The sequence below is a fragment of the Ochlerotatus camptorhynchus genome, unplaced genomic scaffold, assembly GCF_037179485.1.
Source record: "Ochlerotatus camptorhynchus isolate MF236.1 unplaced genomic scaffold, CSIRO-AGI_Acam_v1.1 ptg000840l, whole genome shotgun sequence".
Classification (NCBI taxonomy): Eukaryota; Metazoa; Arthropoda; class Insecta; order Diptera; family Culicidae; genus Ochlerotatus; species Ochlerotatus camptorhynchus.
This window is the reverse complement of record NW_027041300.1, coordinates 96,823-111,112: the sequence shown is the minus strand read 5'-3', so window position 1 is coordinate 111,112 and position 14,290 is coordinate 96,823. Positions and strand designations below refer to the sequence as shown.

General features: G+C 42.4%; 3 protein-coding genes across 3 annotated transcripts; all 3 read right to left on the bottom strand.

Annotated features, from left to right (window-relative positions):
- Positions 1 to 4,134: 4,134 nt before the first annotated feature.
- LOC135715265 (uncharacterized protein K02A2.6-like) lies at positions 4,135 to 5,547 on the bottom strand. The gene has a single exon (XM_065238591.1). The coding sequence runs from the start codon at positions 5,545 to 5,547 to the stop codon at positions 4,135 to 4,137; it is 1,413 nt and encodes a 470-aa protein (XP_065094663.1).
- Positions 5,548 to 5,592: 45 nt separating this feature from the next.
- Positions 5,593 to 7,849, bottom strand: LOC135715264 (uncharacterized protein K02A2.6-like). The gene is made up of 2 exons (XM_065238590.1): positions 7,792 to 7,849; positions 5,593 to 7,736 (listed from the first exon to the last, which is right to left on the bottom strand). Exons 1-2 carry the CDS (start codon positions 7,847 to 7,849, stop codon positions 5,593 to 5,595), a joined length of 2,202 nt encoding a protein of 733 aa, XP_065094662.1.
- A 20-nt stretch (positions 7,850 to 7,869) lies between these two features.
- LOC135715262 (uncharacterized protein K02A2.6-like) lies at positions 7,870 to 8,502 on the bottom strand. Its single transcript, XM_065238589.1, has one exon. The coding sequence runs from the start codon at positions 8,500 to 8,502 to the stop codon at positions 7,870 to 7,872; it is 633 nt and encodes a 210-aa protein (XP_065094661.1).
- Positions 8,503 to 14,290: the final 5,788 nt, after the last annotated feature.

The following is a 14,290-nucleotide window of genomic DNA, read 5'->3' as shown; positions in this document are numbered from 1 at the left end:
TCACATGACTTCAAACATGAAATACGTTTGAAATCAACCTAATTTATGTTTGTGGCCAGAACAAACTGAATTTACGTTTAAATTTACCTCAGATATTTTTGTTACGACGATAGTTTTTTCTGCGTGTATAACATTTTCACTTCGGACCTCCCTGATTTGCCTCAGGGTTGCCACAAATCTTTGTTCGCTGATGACACAGGCATTTCCGCTAAAAGAAGAAGTCTTCGTGTTATTTGCAGCAGACTGCAGAAAAGTTTAGATATTTTCTCTTCTTATTTACAAAAATGGAAGATTTCTCCCAACGCTTCCAAAACTCAACTTATAATATTTCCACATAAGCCTAGAGCTTCCTTTTTGAAACCTAGTAGTACACACAGAGATTATTTTACTGGGGTCAGTAATTTTTTACTGGGTTTTCAAACAGCTGAAAAAGTCAGTAAACTGAAAATAACGGTCACACGTAATGCAACGAACAATTTTAACATATTTTATTTTTATCATCAAATAAATGTAATAAGAACACAGTCTGTATAAATTTCAAGAAAAAATCACTTTTATAAAAAAATTTACAATTTTTTTAAGTTTACTGACTTTTTCAGCTGTTCAAAAACCCAGTAAAAAATTACCGAACAGGGAGGCCGTGATTTTGTGTGTAGTCACATAGTCACTATGAACGGAGTTCCAATTTCCTGGTCAAACCAAGTGAAATATCTTTTAAAGATGACATTGAGGGCATTCAAGCCAAATGTAGCAAATATATAAAATGTTTGTATCCTCTTATAAACAGGAAATCCAAACTTTGCCTGACGAATAAACTTCTAATATTTAAACCAGTTTTTAGACCGGTCATGCTTTACGCTGTGCCAATATGGTCTTGTTGTTGCACTACCAGGAAAAAGCCCTTCAAAGGATTTAGAATAAAGTTCTGAAGATGATTTCGAAGTTGCCTTTGGTACAGTACTGCCGAGGTACATAGAATTTCGAATGTTGAGACTTTAGAACAAATGTCCAACAAATAATTAATAATTTCAGGCAAAAATCGTTGCAATCCTCAATTGCAACGATTAATTCCCTTTATACTTAGATAAGATTTAGTTTTAGTTTTAAGTTTTAAGATTTCAATTGTTATACTGACATGCAGGTTTAAAAAACCTGTTTAAAATATTGAATTGCCAAGGCAGGAACAATGTAAAAACACTTCATATTCATTATTTTTTTTGTGGCCGTCTTGTATTCGCCACGGTTGTATGCCAATTCCCTCCAATGCGCCGCTGTTGTGTTGCTTCTTTTGAAGTCCTGTTAGAGACTCGTTTTCCACGTGAAGCAGGGTCGTCCTAGTTTCTTTTTTACATGCACGCGGTAATTGAGAGCTTTCCCTAGTATTCCTTGGGATGTGTCCCTTACCACATGTCGAAAGTAGTTTAGCCGCGCCACTCTAATTTTATTGTTGATCGTATGGTTCCCCTGTTCTCTGATTGCAATATGTTGGGACTGCCTTCTTGCGCTTTGTGAGTCATTGATAACAGTTTGTGGCGGTTGTTCTGGGCTTTCATTGATGAATGCCTCAGGGCGCTGTCTTGCTTCAAAACTAAGAGCCTTTAGAGCTGCGAGCATGGTGGTTTCCATTATTCTACGGAGAGAATTTGTTTTTTTTTTTTTGAACATTGCCATTTCCAGACTTCGTGTTTCTTGAAGGTCTTGTGCTTAATGCTTGATTTGTCTTTCGCTTTGTATTTCTAAGAATTGACTCTATAAATAGATTAAAAAAAACTAAAACAAACACAACGCTTCCCGCCCACAAGCTGTAGACCGAGTGCAGAATCTTTGTGATGATACTTTCCAAACGTGCAAATCCATAGAAATAAATCCAATTCAATAAAGGATTGATTTCCACTGCGACTAAATCCAGCATTCTTACTAAAATATCAAATGCTGCGCTCAATCATTTATTATTAGTACAGAGCAATAAACAATGTACGGTGATGATTAATCTGTTAATATGCTTTTATAAGCGGGTTCAAATGCACTTTTGGTAAGCATCAACACTGATCTGGCAACACTAGTGTGCATCTTTCCAATGTGGTAAAGATCCAGATCAGCCCTGGGACCTGGTAGCCTAATTAAACTACCTCAAGGTTTCGCCAAAGCCATGGGTAGTATTTCAAGTAGGGGATAGTCGGAGTAATAGTAGTAATAGTAAAAGTTGGAAAGGAACGTACAGAGGACAATGTTTTGCAATACCTGTAAATCATGTAAATCCAGTTACCTATCATATAAATTTGAATATCATCTAGTTATGATTATTGTCAATAATACTTACATTGGGATGAAGATGGTGCTACCTATTTTACATTTTATGTGATACCAAACATCACAAAAGCCAACTTTGAAGCGTTGAGTGTTCACTCGGCTGTCGACATAGGCAGATCACTCTCAATTAAAGCCCTACAGTAAAAGTATGGACGTCTGTCAAAAGTTGTTCCAATCGAACCGTCAAAAGGCACCGCTTTGTTCAATTGGAACAGCTTTTTTTCAGTTTTGTGGTGACAGTCGTCCATACTTTTACTGTAGGGCTTTACTCTCAATGTGTGTCACGCGAACGTCAGCAACTCATTGTTCTTCATCAGCAGTTCTTTCAATCGATGCGTTGTCGACTTTGGAAAGCAACCGTTTCGTGATGAATGTGTAAGTACTGACCACGTTTTGCGTCCACTGCTGCAATAGAGATTGCTAAAGTATGATTGTGTCAGTGATTTATTTTCATCGGGAAAATTTTTCGCTAAAAAGTTTTTTTTTCCGATGAAAACATTTTGCGTATACGTATACGTGACGTAGTGTGCGTATTATAAACGGCAGCAATCTCTATGGAAGCGTTGTGCCCCCCGTTGGCGATACTGCCATACAATGAAACCACTGGAAGCGGCTCCCGTTTTGGTGGGGAGGCTTATTGGATAGTGGAAGATAAAATGTTTATTGTGTTGTACCTTTTGACTATAGTTTTCAGATGTATTGTATAATATAAGAACCCTCGGCTCTGTAAAGTTAATTCGATTGAGCCTTATCAAATAAATTAATAAATAAAAAAAACTTTGAAGCGTAGACCAGGCCCATTGACAAAACGCTCTATATAGTCATCATCTTCTTCTTCAGATTTGCTCAGCTCCCGGAATGAACGCTCGGTGCATCATAGATTTGATATGGTTAGTAATATCAAATAGTAGGGTTTTTGATCTAATTTTCGTTCCACTAAGGACAACCCGCGCTTTACCTCTCTTTTCTGAACGAGTTTAAACAAAAAATGTGAAAGATGACTTCAAAATTCATTCACCTTTCCATACGTACCGTTGGATTTAATTAAAAATTAACAAATTGTTGAGATATTGTTTAAAATCTAACACTGCTTATTGATTCTGAATTCGTTCTACGAGTTTCAATTCCGTCCTAACGCATTGAAACGCCATTAGATTTTCTTCGTAAATATTCATATAATGCGCTCTAACTGGATTTATGTTGTAGCTAATGAACTTACGCATCAGCACAAACCTATTATTGAGTTGTGCATGGTGAAATCATTGATACTATTGATCTTTTCTGATCGATAGAACGGAAATGGGCGATTACGACGAAGTAGTGCTCTACCCTATTACATGCAATCGAAAAAGAGATACAACCAGAATTAGTTTTTTAAAGTAATAGTTTCATCTGAATAGCCAACTAACTATATCGTCGTCTCACTCTGAACCAACATTTAAAGTTATTTTATTAGTATATGGTTACCTGGATACTCACATAAAATGTTGTGCAAGTACATCAAGTTCAACAACGCCCAAGTATGGACAGCTCAATGTTTATCCCATTTATGCTTTGAATCAGCGAACACCAACATGATTATCTGCTAGGAAACTGTTACGAACGCGCTAACGGTGTGGCCGTGTACATCATGTACAATAAAATGAACGCGAACGTAAACTAGCAAATAAAACTTTATTAAAATGACGAACTAAAAGTATACATTGACTTGCGGGAAGCGCACACGATACAAGATGACGGACTCGAACATATCTGATGTGTTGTTCCTCTTTCTTATGCTGGTTCGCGCATCTACGGGTGACAGCTTAGCTGCTACCAGTGAGCTCAGCAGTGTTGGTGTTGGTAGCGATCGTTGAGGATGTCCATGTTCCCAACATCTCCCCTCTTAATACAGCTGGTACGGGTCGAACCTAATCGGCGGTCTTCGTAGACGTGAAGAGCGGCGAGGTACCTGACAGCTGTTTCGGTTTCTGCTGATGTAAGTGGCACAGGGCTTGTTGTAGAGGACGATGGGACTACGGACGTAGACGACGGCTGACCAAGGTCTGTTGTCGATTCCGGAGTAACCCAAACTAGGCTCGGAGAAGCTGGCGTGGATGACAAGACTTGCTGTAGCGTCGAATGCTCAGCCGGCGTTTCGAGTGTTGATGGCGTTTGTGCAACCGGTGACGGTGATGGTCTCGGTGATGTGGATGGACCTGGTAGTTGTGGCTGGGTTGGCTTGTGCAGGTTCCAGGCTCGTAGTAAGATGTCCAGAGGCAACTGTTGCTTGTCTGTCTTGGACGGAATCGAGCCAAACGTTGACTTACTGTCGGCGTTCGTTCGGCTTCGCAGCTGGTTGATGTGCGACCGAATCATGCGCCTGTCTTCAACCCACACGTTGAACATCACCTGTCCCACTCGCTCCAGAATCACTCCTGATGCCCTTCTCCAAGAATTGGTAGAGTGCACCTTGGCGTATACTAGATCACCTTTACTGAACAACCTTGAATCTAGTTGAGAAGTCGTTTCCCGAACGGCTGGTGGTCGGAGTAAGTCCAGACTGGTCCTAATTCTACGCCCAAACATTACTTCGGACGAAGATCTGCTTTGTGGTGCTGACGGGTTTGGTGTGGTTCGGTAGGTCAACAGAAAAGTGTCCAGTGCTTCCTGAATTGTTCTTCTCCCCTCTTGAATCTTTTTGTCCGCTCGCTTGAAGGTGTCCACGAAACGCTCAACTTGGCCGTTGGACTGCGGATGAAACGGCGCAGTTGTCACGTGATCGATACCGTTCTCGAGGCAGAATTGTGCGAACTCGGCACTGGTGAACTGCGTACCGTTGTCGCTGACTAACGTTTCTGGCATACCAAGGCGAACGAGGAGACTTCGTAGGATTTCGATGGTTGCAGTGGCTGTTATCGACTTGGTTCTGACGATTTCCACCCATTTCGAGTACGAATCGACGCTAAGCAGGAAGTACTCTCCTTCGATAGGCCCAGCGTAGTCGATGTGGACGCGCTGCCATGGATACGTTGACTTGGGCCACGCCAGCGACGGTGCTTTGGGCGGACTCTTGGCTGCAACTGCGCAGTGACGGCACGCTTTGACATGCGCAGCGATAACCGAGTCGATAGACGGCCAGTAAACGAAGCTGCGCGCAATCGCTTTCATGCGCTGGATACCCGGATGACCAGGATGGAGATGGTGTAGGCAACGCATCCGGAAATCGGTCGGAATCACTAAACGTTCGGCAAACATCACGCACCCTTGAACCGTAGATAGCGAATCACTTCGGTTGAAGAATTACTGGATCTCACGGTCCGAAATTGCCGTTTTTAACTGTGGCCAACCTTGCTGGACGAAGCGGTAGACCTTGCTAAGTACAGGGTCGAACAGGGTGGCGTGCTGCATTGCCCTGAAACTGATAGGAAGTGCGTTAACTGCATCTAATGCAATGGATCTTACATCGTTCTCCGTGATTATGTTGCAAACGACGAAGTCTTCCTTTGGTTTGACGTCTTGATCGATCAACCGGGACAGGATATCGGCGTTTCCGAATTTTGTTGTGTTTACGTAAACAATGTTGAAGTCGTAGAGCAGCAACTGTAAAGCCCAACGTTGTAGCCGGTTGACCGTATAGACTGGGATGCCATTTTTCGACCCGAAGATCCGAAGAAGTGGAGCATGATCAGTTTGTAGTGTGAAGCTCCGACCAAACAGCATCTTGTGGAACTTGGTCACAGCGAAGATAATCGCGAGCCCCTCACGGTCTGGCTGACTGTAGGCTTGCTCGGCGGCTGTCAGTGCTCTAGAAGCGTGCTGCACGACCGTAATCGACCCGTCTGGAAACTTGTGGCTAATAGTCGCACCAACTCCAACCGATGACGCATCCGCTGCTACCACTATCTCGCGTTGCGGGTTGTAGTGCGTCAGAAGCAAATCTGAAGTGAGAATCTGCTTGAAGGTGGAGAAGGCCTTGTCGCATTCCACTGACCAAACGAACTTCTTGTTGGCTTTGAGAAGCTCATCCAGCGGATATAGCAACGTACGCATACTCGGGACGAATTTCCCGTAGTAATTGATTGCTCCCAGAAACGATCGAACTCCAGAAACGTCTGTCGGCGCTGGCATGTTGCAGATAGATTCAACTTTCGCTGGATCCGGACGCAGACCTTGCCCGTCGATGAGGTGTCCCAGATACTTGATTTGACGCTGGCCAAACGAGCACTTTTCCGCTTTGATGGTGAATCCGAACTCCTGAATTCGACGAAGGACGGCTTGAAGGTTGCGCCAATGGTCTGCTTCGTCGACTCCGCCGACTAGAACATCATCGAGATACCCCGAAGTGCAGTTGAGTCCAGCGAGCATTGTGTCCACAAGCTGCTGAAACGCTCCGGGTGCTGCCTTAACTCCCGGTGGAAGCCGATTGTACCGATAGAGACCTCGATGTGTGTTGATGGTGAGCAACTCTCGACAGCTTTCATCCACCTCCACCTTCAAGAACGCATCTGAAAGGTCGATTTGATTGAAGACCTTGCAGTTCGCCAGCCTAGCGAAGATGTCCTGCGGTAGAGGAAGTGGGTACTGATGCGGCTGCAGAGCATCGTTGAGGCCCGTGGAGTAGGCACCGCAGATACGGATTGCACCACTTGCCTTACGAACAACGACGATTGGAGCTGCCCACTCCGAGAAATCGACCAGTGTGATGATGTTGGCACGTTCCAGCCGATCCAACTCCGCATCGACGGTACTGCACATGGCGTAAGCCACTGGTCTCTTCGGTCGGAACACTGGGGATTTACATTCCCTCAACGTGAACTTCACCTTGGCCTTCGAGCACAACCCTGGTTCATCATTGAACACCGCTGGAAAAGCTGCTTGGAGGGAGCTGATCGATGTTGGATAGCTGCTGATTTGATTGCAGAACTGATCCATAGGCACAGACCCGAGGTTAAACGTATCGATTAGGTCCAGTCCAAGCAGATTGAGCTGCTGCTTGACCACGAAAAATCGACCTTGATGCTTCTCCCCTTTGTTTACAACTTCACAGGAACACTGAAACTCCAGCTTCAAGGGTTTGCCCGATGCAGTAGCGGCTTGAATTGTTGCAGGACTTGCTGTGGGTATTCCGATATGCCGCCATGATTGCTCGGAAATGACGCTGATATCCGACGCAGTGTCGAGTTGGAGACTGATCTGCCTGCCGTTGACTTCTGCTTTCACAAATCTCCTACGCTTCCGGACGTTCTTCACCGGCACGCTTCTGGTTACCATCGGCTTGGACGAGTACCGCTTGCCTGGAGATTTCACCTTTTTGGCGCTTGAGCAATACCCGTCTTTGTGGCCCGGCTGACCGTATTCCTTACACCGATTTTTGAGGAAGGGCAGTCCTTGGAATAGTGCATGGCGCCACAGTTCCAACAAGGCGTTGCTGGAACGGCACCTCGCTGATTCGGGGATCTTGAACCTGGTGACCTCGTCCTGAGCGGGAATGCTTCCCACCGAACTGCCTCCGCTTCAATGCTTGCACTGCTGTCGACGAAGACGCTGCCTCTATCATCGCCGTGTCATGCCTGAGGTTCAGAAGCCGTCCGAAATCTGCTCCAGCGTGATGTCATTCCGCTCCTCGATTCTGCTCAGCAACCTGGTTCTGACCTCCGCATCGCTTTCCGCTTTCAGCCCGCAGACGAACACGAGACATTTGAACTGGTCCTCCGAAAGCTTCCCAAGTACGAATTCGACACACAGTTTGTTCACCCGGCAGGCGAACGTTTTGTAGTCCTCAGTGACTTGCTTTGTGACTTGCAAGCACCGGTACCGTCTGCTAATCACAGACTCTGGCATACCAAACAAACTTTTCAGTTTACTCACCGTGTCGTCGAACTTCACCTCGTTGGGGCTTTTCGGTAGGATGTAACTGGTGTACCTCTCGTGCTCTGAAGGACCCAACTTCCGTAGCAGCAATCTCACCTTGGCTTGATCGTCGAGGCGAACGGCGTCTTTGGCGAATAAATCCTGATAACGCACGTACCATGCAACAAACGTGACGTTTTGATCCGGCTCGTCCCGAAATTCGCGGATTTTACTCGCCAGCGAATCGAGAATTTGCTCAGGGTTCGTCGGCACTTGAATGTTGATAGCCGACATCGCCGCCCGAAACATCTGCTCCTGCTGTTTCAAAAACGTCTGTTGCTGCTGCATCTGCATTTGCATCTGTTGCTACATCTGCTGTTGCATTTGTTGTTGCATTTGCTGTTGCACCTGCTGCTGTATTTGCTGAAAAAAGTAGAAGGGTCTGTGCCTAGGGGCACAAACGGAAGCTTGACGTAGGACCGCTAGTGGACGGAATAAATGTGAAGAGCATTAAGTTCTTTTAATTGATCAAATCAGGCATAACATTTGATAACGGCACAAAAACATTTGTAAACAAACATTCTAAGGCCCTTTACACGCGAACCAAAGTACGCCCACGCAAACCAATACCACTTACGGAAAGGTGATAGTTGCCCCTATGCGATGATGTTGTTGGTTTGCGTGGGCGTACTTTGGTTCGCGTGTAAAGGGCATAAGAAGGTTTGTTTACAAATGCCTTTGTGCCGTTATCAAATGTTATGCCTGAAATATCTATTATCTCAACTCTTTCCGGTTTTGAATTGTAGGCGATCCAAATTTGTAGTAATCTTTTTCAAAAAGAAAGTTGATTACGAGAATCAATCAGGGTGGCCAGTGAATTTTCATTTTGAAAATCCCGGTTTTTTCCCGGTTCAAATCTTAAAAATTCCCGGTTGTTAATATGCAACAAAAAAAAAAACAAAATTTACTGATAGGATAAAAAGAATGTGATTTAAGAAGATTCCGAAGATTCTGGAGCTTTGAAATTTGTGTAGAGTCTGAAACTAGAACTTTTCTTCAAAATTTGTGATTAATAACATGCTTCGTGATGCAAGATTTGGAGAAACAATAATTAAAATGTGAAATTTTGAATTTTTTTCAAGATCACAGATTTATAAAAAAAAAAAAACATCATATTTATGAGTCGTGGAGTCATAATTGACACGCTCTGAGACTTGGAAGCATTTTAAGGGTAATAACAAATTACATAGCAATCTGTAGAATCTGGCGGACAAAACCTGGAATTTTTAGTAAAATTTAAAAGAATTCAAAGTGTTGATTAAAAACAAATATTGAGAAGGATTCCCACACAGTTTTCGAAGGAGAAGAGCAGATATCCAGAATTATTCTTACATGAAATCCATAGAAATTGTTAGATGAATTTGGAAGGATTTCTTTGGAGAAGAATGCAAGTTCTAAATTAAACTGTTAGGTAATTTTAGTAGATTAAAAAATAATTGTGAAAATAAAAATAAAACATTGCAGAAAATTCCTACGTGGTTCTGATGAGATTTGTATGGGCATCGTGAAGAACATGACAGTTGAATTTTAAGAAGAATTCCAAGAGAATTATGATCGGAATTCAACAAAAAACAGAGTTCATAAAATGTTCTGGCAATAATTTCAACCCTAGAATGATTCATCACATAACCCAAACAAAATTGATTCCAAAAAATTTGCTGATAATTAGAAAGAAATTCTTTAAAATACTCCAAGGGGTTTATAAATTAATTTTCGAAAGATTTCTTTTGTTTTGAAAAGAGTTAAAAGAAATGTTTGAAAAGATTTTTAAAGGAACCAAAGTCTCCGGATAGGCGGGAACGGGAATTATATGAAGGATTCCAATAAATTCTTAGAAGGGGTTGGAAGAAAATTCCTAAAAGAATTCAACGGTAATTATTACGCGGAGTGTTTTCTGGTTTATTTCAGAACAATTTCAAGATAATTCGGAGCAGAATTCCAAGTTAATTCTGGAATTCATCATGAGAATTTTGAACAACGAAAAATTAAAACCCCGGAAAGAATAATTCAGTTTCGGTTTTTACAAATATTTATTTCCAAACTCCAGCATCTTCAATATTTTCTTTAGAGGACCATGCACTTTACATCTGAAATTGAAACGACAAAAATCAATTTGCAATATTGCTGAGTGATTAAATTCTAAGAACAATAAGACGGTATACTGAACAAAATTATGCAACAAATAGAGCAAGACATTCATTTGCTAAAGGATCACTCTGTTTTAATGGTTTATTCTGAAATTCTGATGTAAAAAATTGTTCCTATGATATGGTTAATTTATTTTCCCGGTTCTCTTGCAGAATTCACGGGTTTTTCCCGGTTTTCCCGGTTACTTTCCAAATTCCCGGATATTTCCCGGTATTCCCGGATTTCCCGGTTTGCCGGCCACCCTGAATCAATCAAAATCACTTGCACCCCTGCTTTCAAGTTTGTGTGGTCGTTGGGGGCTTGTGGTTCTGAATATGGACAAACAAGCACCGATAAATTCTATTCCAACTCTTTACTGATGTAAGCTTGATGACCCTGAAAAGGGCCGTTTTATTGAAGAGGACATCCATGTCCACTTACGCTTGGCGTGTTTCTGTAGGTGACAGCATCACGGACCTCATTTTCCACGAACACCTTCAGCACACCTCGTAGATCAGACCGGAGATACGTCAGACACTGCGACGGCGAGCCAGACGACGGATGGTTGTTATCTCGAAGAATTTGCGATGACGATTGGCACCTCCTTTGCCACGACCTACTGCTACTATTGCTCACCACGCCGTCCGAAGCGAAAATGAGCTGATACCAGAAAACAGCGCTGCTTCATATCTTTTTAGGTTAAAGCAGAATGATGTGCAACCAAGTGGTATAAAAGCTACAAAGACTCCTCCCATTATGAGTAGTTTGCTATCAAGTAGCGACACTGGCTATTTTCTTTTTGCGTACACGGCGAATGAGAACGCACCAAATTTGAGTTTAGTTCACTCATAATCGCCAAAAGTGTAGGAACTCAGCGATGAGTAAATTTGTCTCATGATTTCCTGTGGAAAACCTAAAAAATCTGCCAGAAAATGAGTGAATCCAATCTTTACTTTTCTCAAATTCGGGAATTTTTCCCTGGAAAATCCTGGAAAAACCTGGGAAAACATGAGGAATATTTACTCATCGCTGAATTCCTGCACTTATTTCTGAGATAACTAAACTCAAATTTGGGTCGTTCTCATTCGCCGTGATAGATATCGGCGCAGGTGGTTAGCATGATTTGATTACCTCTCACCCCAGCAGGCCTGGGTCCAATCTCAGTCGGCGCCATCGGCATGTTCTAAGGCATAACATCTCTGGGAGCTGCCTCCCTGGCATCGGTAGCATTGGAGCTCAGTACGGAAAACAAATCTCGCGTCACTTTTCAATAGGTCCTATCTACATTGATCGATTCTCTTCATCGACACTCTCTTTCGTAAATAACTCGGTTTCACAAATCTGGATCAACAATAGAAAAGAGCCCATCAGCATTTGTAAACAAACCGTTCCAAAGCCCTTTACTCACAAAGCGAAGGCCACTCACACAAACCAACACCATCATCGGATAGGGGAAACTTCTACCTACAAGATGTTGGTGTTGGTTTGTGTGAGCGGCCTTCGATTTGTGAGGCTTTGGAACGGTTTGTTTACAAATGCTGATGGGCCCTATTCTATTGTTGATCCAGAAATGTTTCCTGCCGTCTTCGTCGAATTAGAGGCTAGATTGTTGCTTCTTCCATCGAAAATATCCGGCCGTGGCGATTCAAAGTTGATCAAGGTTGATCAAAACAATTTGTATCCCTGCTTCCAGTTTGATCACATGAGCATTTTGTGTGGTCGGTGGTTCTGAATATGGACAACCAGGCAGATGAATTCTATTCCTACTCTTTACTGTAATAAGCTTGGTGGCCCTGAAAAGAGCCGTTTTGTTTCCAATGTTGGTGATGATTTAACCTCTGAAACCAAACAGAGTGCGTCTCTGTCACTTCAAAAACGTAGATGACATCCATGGCCGCTTACGCTTGGCGTGTTTAGTGTAGGTGACAGCATCACAGATCTCATTTTTCAGGAACACCTTCAGCACACCTCGTAAATCAAACCGGAGATACGTCAGACACCGCCACGGCGAGCCAGACGACCGATGGCGGTTATCTCGAAGAATTTGCGTTTGGTTCTGAACATGGCGATGAGTGTGTAAAATATTACGCAATTCCATCCTCCCTATTCGCACGCGCCCGAGGATCGGAGGCGAATGCCACTTCGACTTGTTTCGTCTACTTACTACTCTCTGACGACTGTGCTGGGGAAGCAGCATATGCATGTAGGTAATTGGTGGATTTGTTAGTTAATTCGACGCTTTTGGACAACTGAACATTTACCAGTTTGTCAATAGTTTCTTGTTGAAAATCAACATTCGGAAGCATTGTTATCAATGCGTAGCCATATTTCTGATCGATTGGTGATAAAATTATTGAAATTGGACAAGGGGTAGCTGAGTTATTAACGTTCAAAATATTTCTTAATTTGTTACATGTTCCATTTTCGGTTTTCACAAAGTGTACCCCCATATAGAAATCAAAGACGTAGTCCTACGTCAAAAAAATGCAACATCGCTGGATCTATCGATGGAATGTTTTGTTGTTGTTGCTGCTGCTGGTGGAGGTGAGGTTGTGTTTGCTGGAGCATCGGCGGACGGATGATTGGGTTTAATTGCGGCTGGGTGTTCACTCCCGGTTGCTGGTTTTGTACTGCTGGATAATGCTGCAGTCCATTTCCCGGCACTGATTGTTGCTGGGGTTCACTCCCAGGTGAAAACATACTGTCGTCCGCAATTCTTCTCCTCTTCCGTGAACGAAACACTTTCGCTCACTCGCGTGAAATGTTCTCAAACAATTTCGTTTTTCCGACGTCGCCACTGTTACGAACGCGTACATCATGTACAATAAAATGAACGCGAACGTAAACTAGCAAATAAAAATTTATTATAATGACGAACTAAAAGTATACATTGACTTGCGGGAAGCGCACACGATACAAGATGACGGACTCGAACATATCTGATGTGTTGTTCCTCTTTCTTATGCTGGTTCGCGCATCTACGGGTGACAGCTTAGCTGCTACCAGTGAGCTCAGCAGTGTTGATGTTGGTAGCGATCGTTAGGGATGTCCATGTTCCCAACAGAAACACCAAATAATATATGATGATGATGATGATGATGGTCCCACCTCTTACCCCTACAAAGGTTTAAGCTGGACGATTTATCTTTAAGATAATTAAATATGGAAATTTAACCAGGTTTGCAAACAAAATCGAACTGGTTTCAGTTACAGATATAAATTCCCTCTAAAGTTTACAGTTGCTTCACAGCGATATAAATGTGGAAAAGCTCAGGCCACCTCTTAGTTCGCCTTTTTGTCCATCTAAAATATTCATAAGTATTACAAGCAATCAAGAGTTAATGAACAATCAACAAAACATCCTATAACACTAGCAACCCCGCAATCTGATGCTATCATAATTTTCAGTAATGTCAGGAATGCTCACGAACCCCTAACATTTGCCAGAAAACTTACTACTAACTCAAGGTATCTTCCAAATAAGCTTCAAAATTGCATTTTTTTTTATCGTTAAATTCAGTCCTCTATATCCGTAATACGCGCGAGGCTCAAACCTTTGTAGACTATTTTTTTTAATCTACTACTATTAAATCAAATATTAAAAATCCATCATCACCATCGTGGCGAACAGAAATAGTTTTTGCAGTGCTACAATAATTATTAAAAAGTCGTTATGACAGTTATCCATATAAAATAATCCGTTAACAATAACTTCGTCAAGATACATAATTTGTCAATTCATAAAAAAAAATCAGTGGATAACCGTTCAAAACACAGTTTTAACGTACGAAATGCAGATAAAGCCTAAAAATACAGTTTTAACTGATAGTACTTTATAAACATCAAGCTGTCCCATATTGGGGCCATCAGAATGGTTAATCGGTTACGAAGTGAAGTACTTCTCAAACTGAAGAGATACATTTCTCAATGTTTTAACTTTAAGCTAACATAAACTTAATAT

Excerpts from the sequence above, each read along its gene's own strand:
- LOC135715262 (XM_065238589.1), bottom strand. The coding sequence starts at position 8,502 with ATGCAAATGCAGATGCAGCAGCAACAGACGTTTTTGAAACAGCAGGAG.
- LOC135715265 (XM_065238591.1), bottom strand. The coding sequence starts at position 5,547 with ATGTTTGCCGAACGTTTAGTGATTCCGACCGATTTCCGGATGCGTTGC.
- LOC135715264 (XM_065238590.1), bottom strand. The coding sequence starts at position 7,849 with ATGATAGAGGCAGCGTCTTCGTCGACAGCAGTGCAAGCATTGAAGCGG. Across the intron at positions 7,737-7,791 it reads ATTGAAGCGGAGGCAGTTCG|CGAGGTGCCGTTCCAGCAAC; the intron begins GTGGGAAGCATT and ends TCCCCGAATCAG.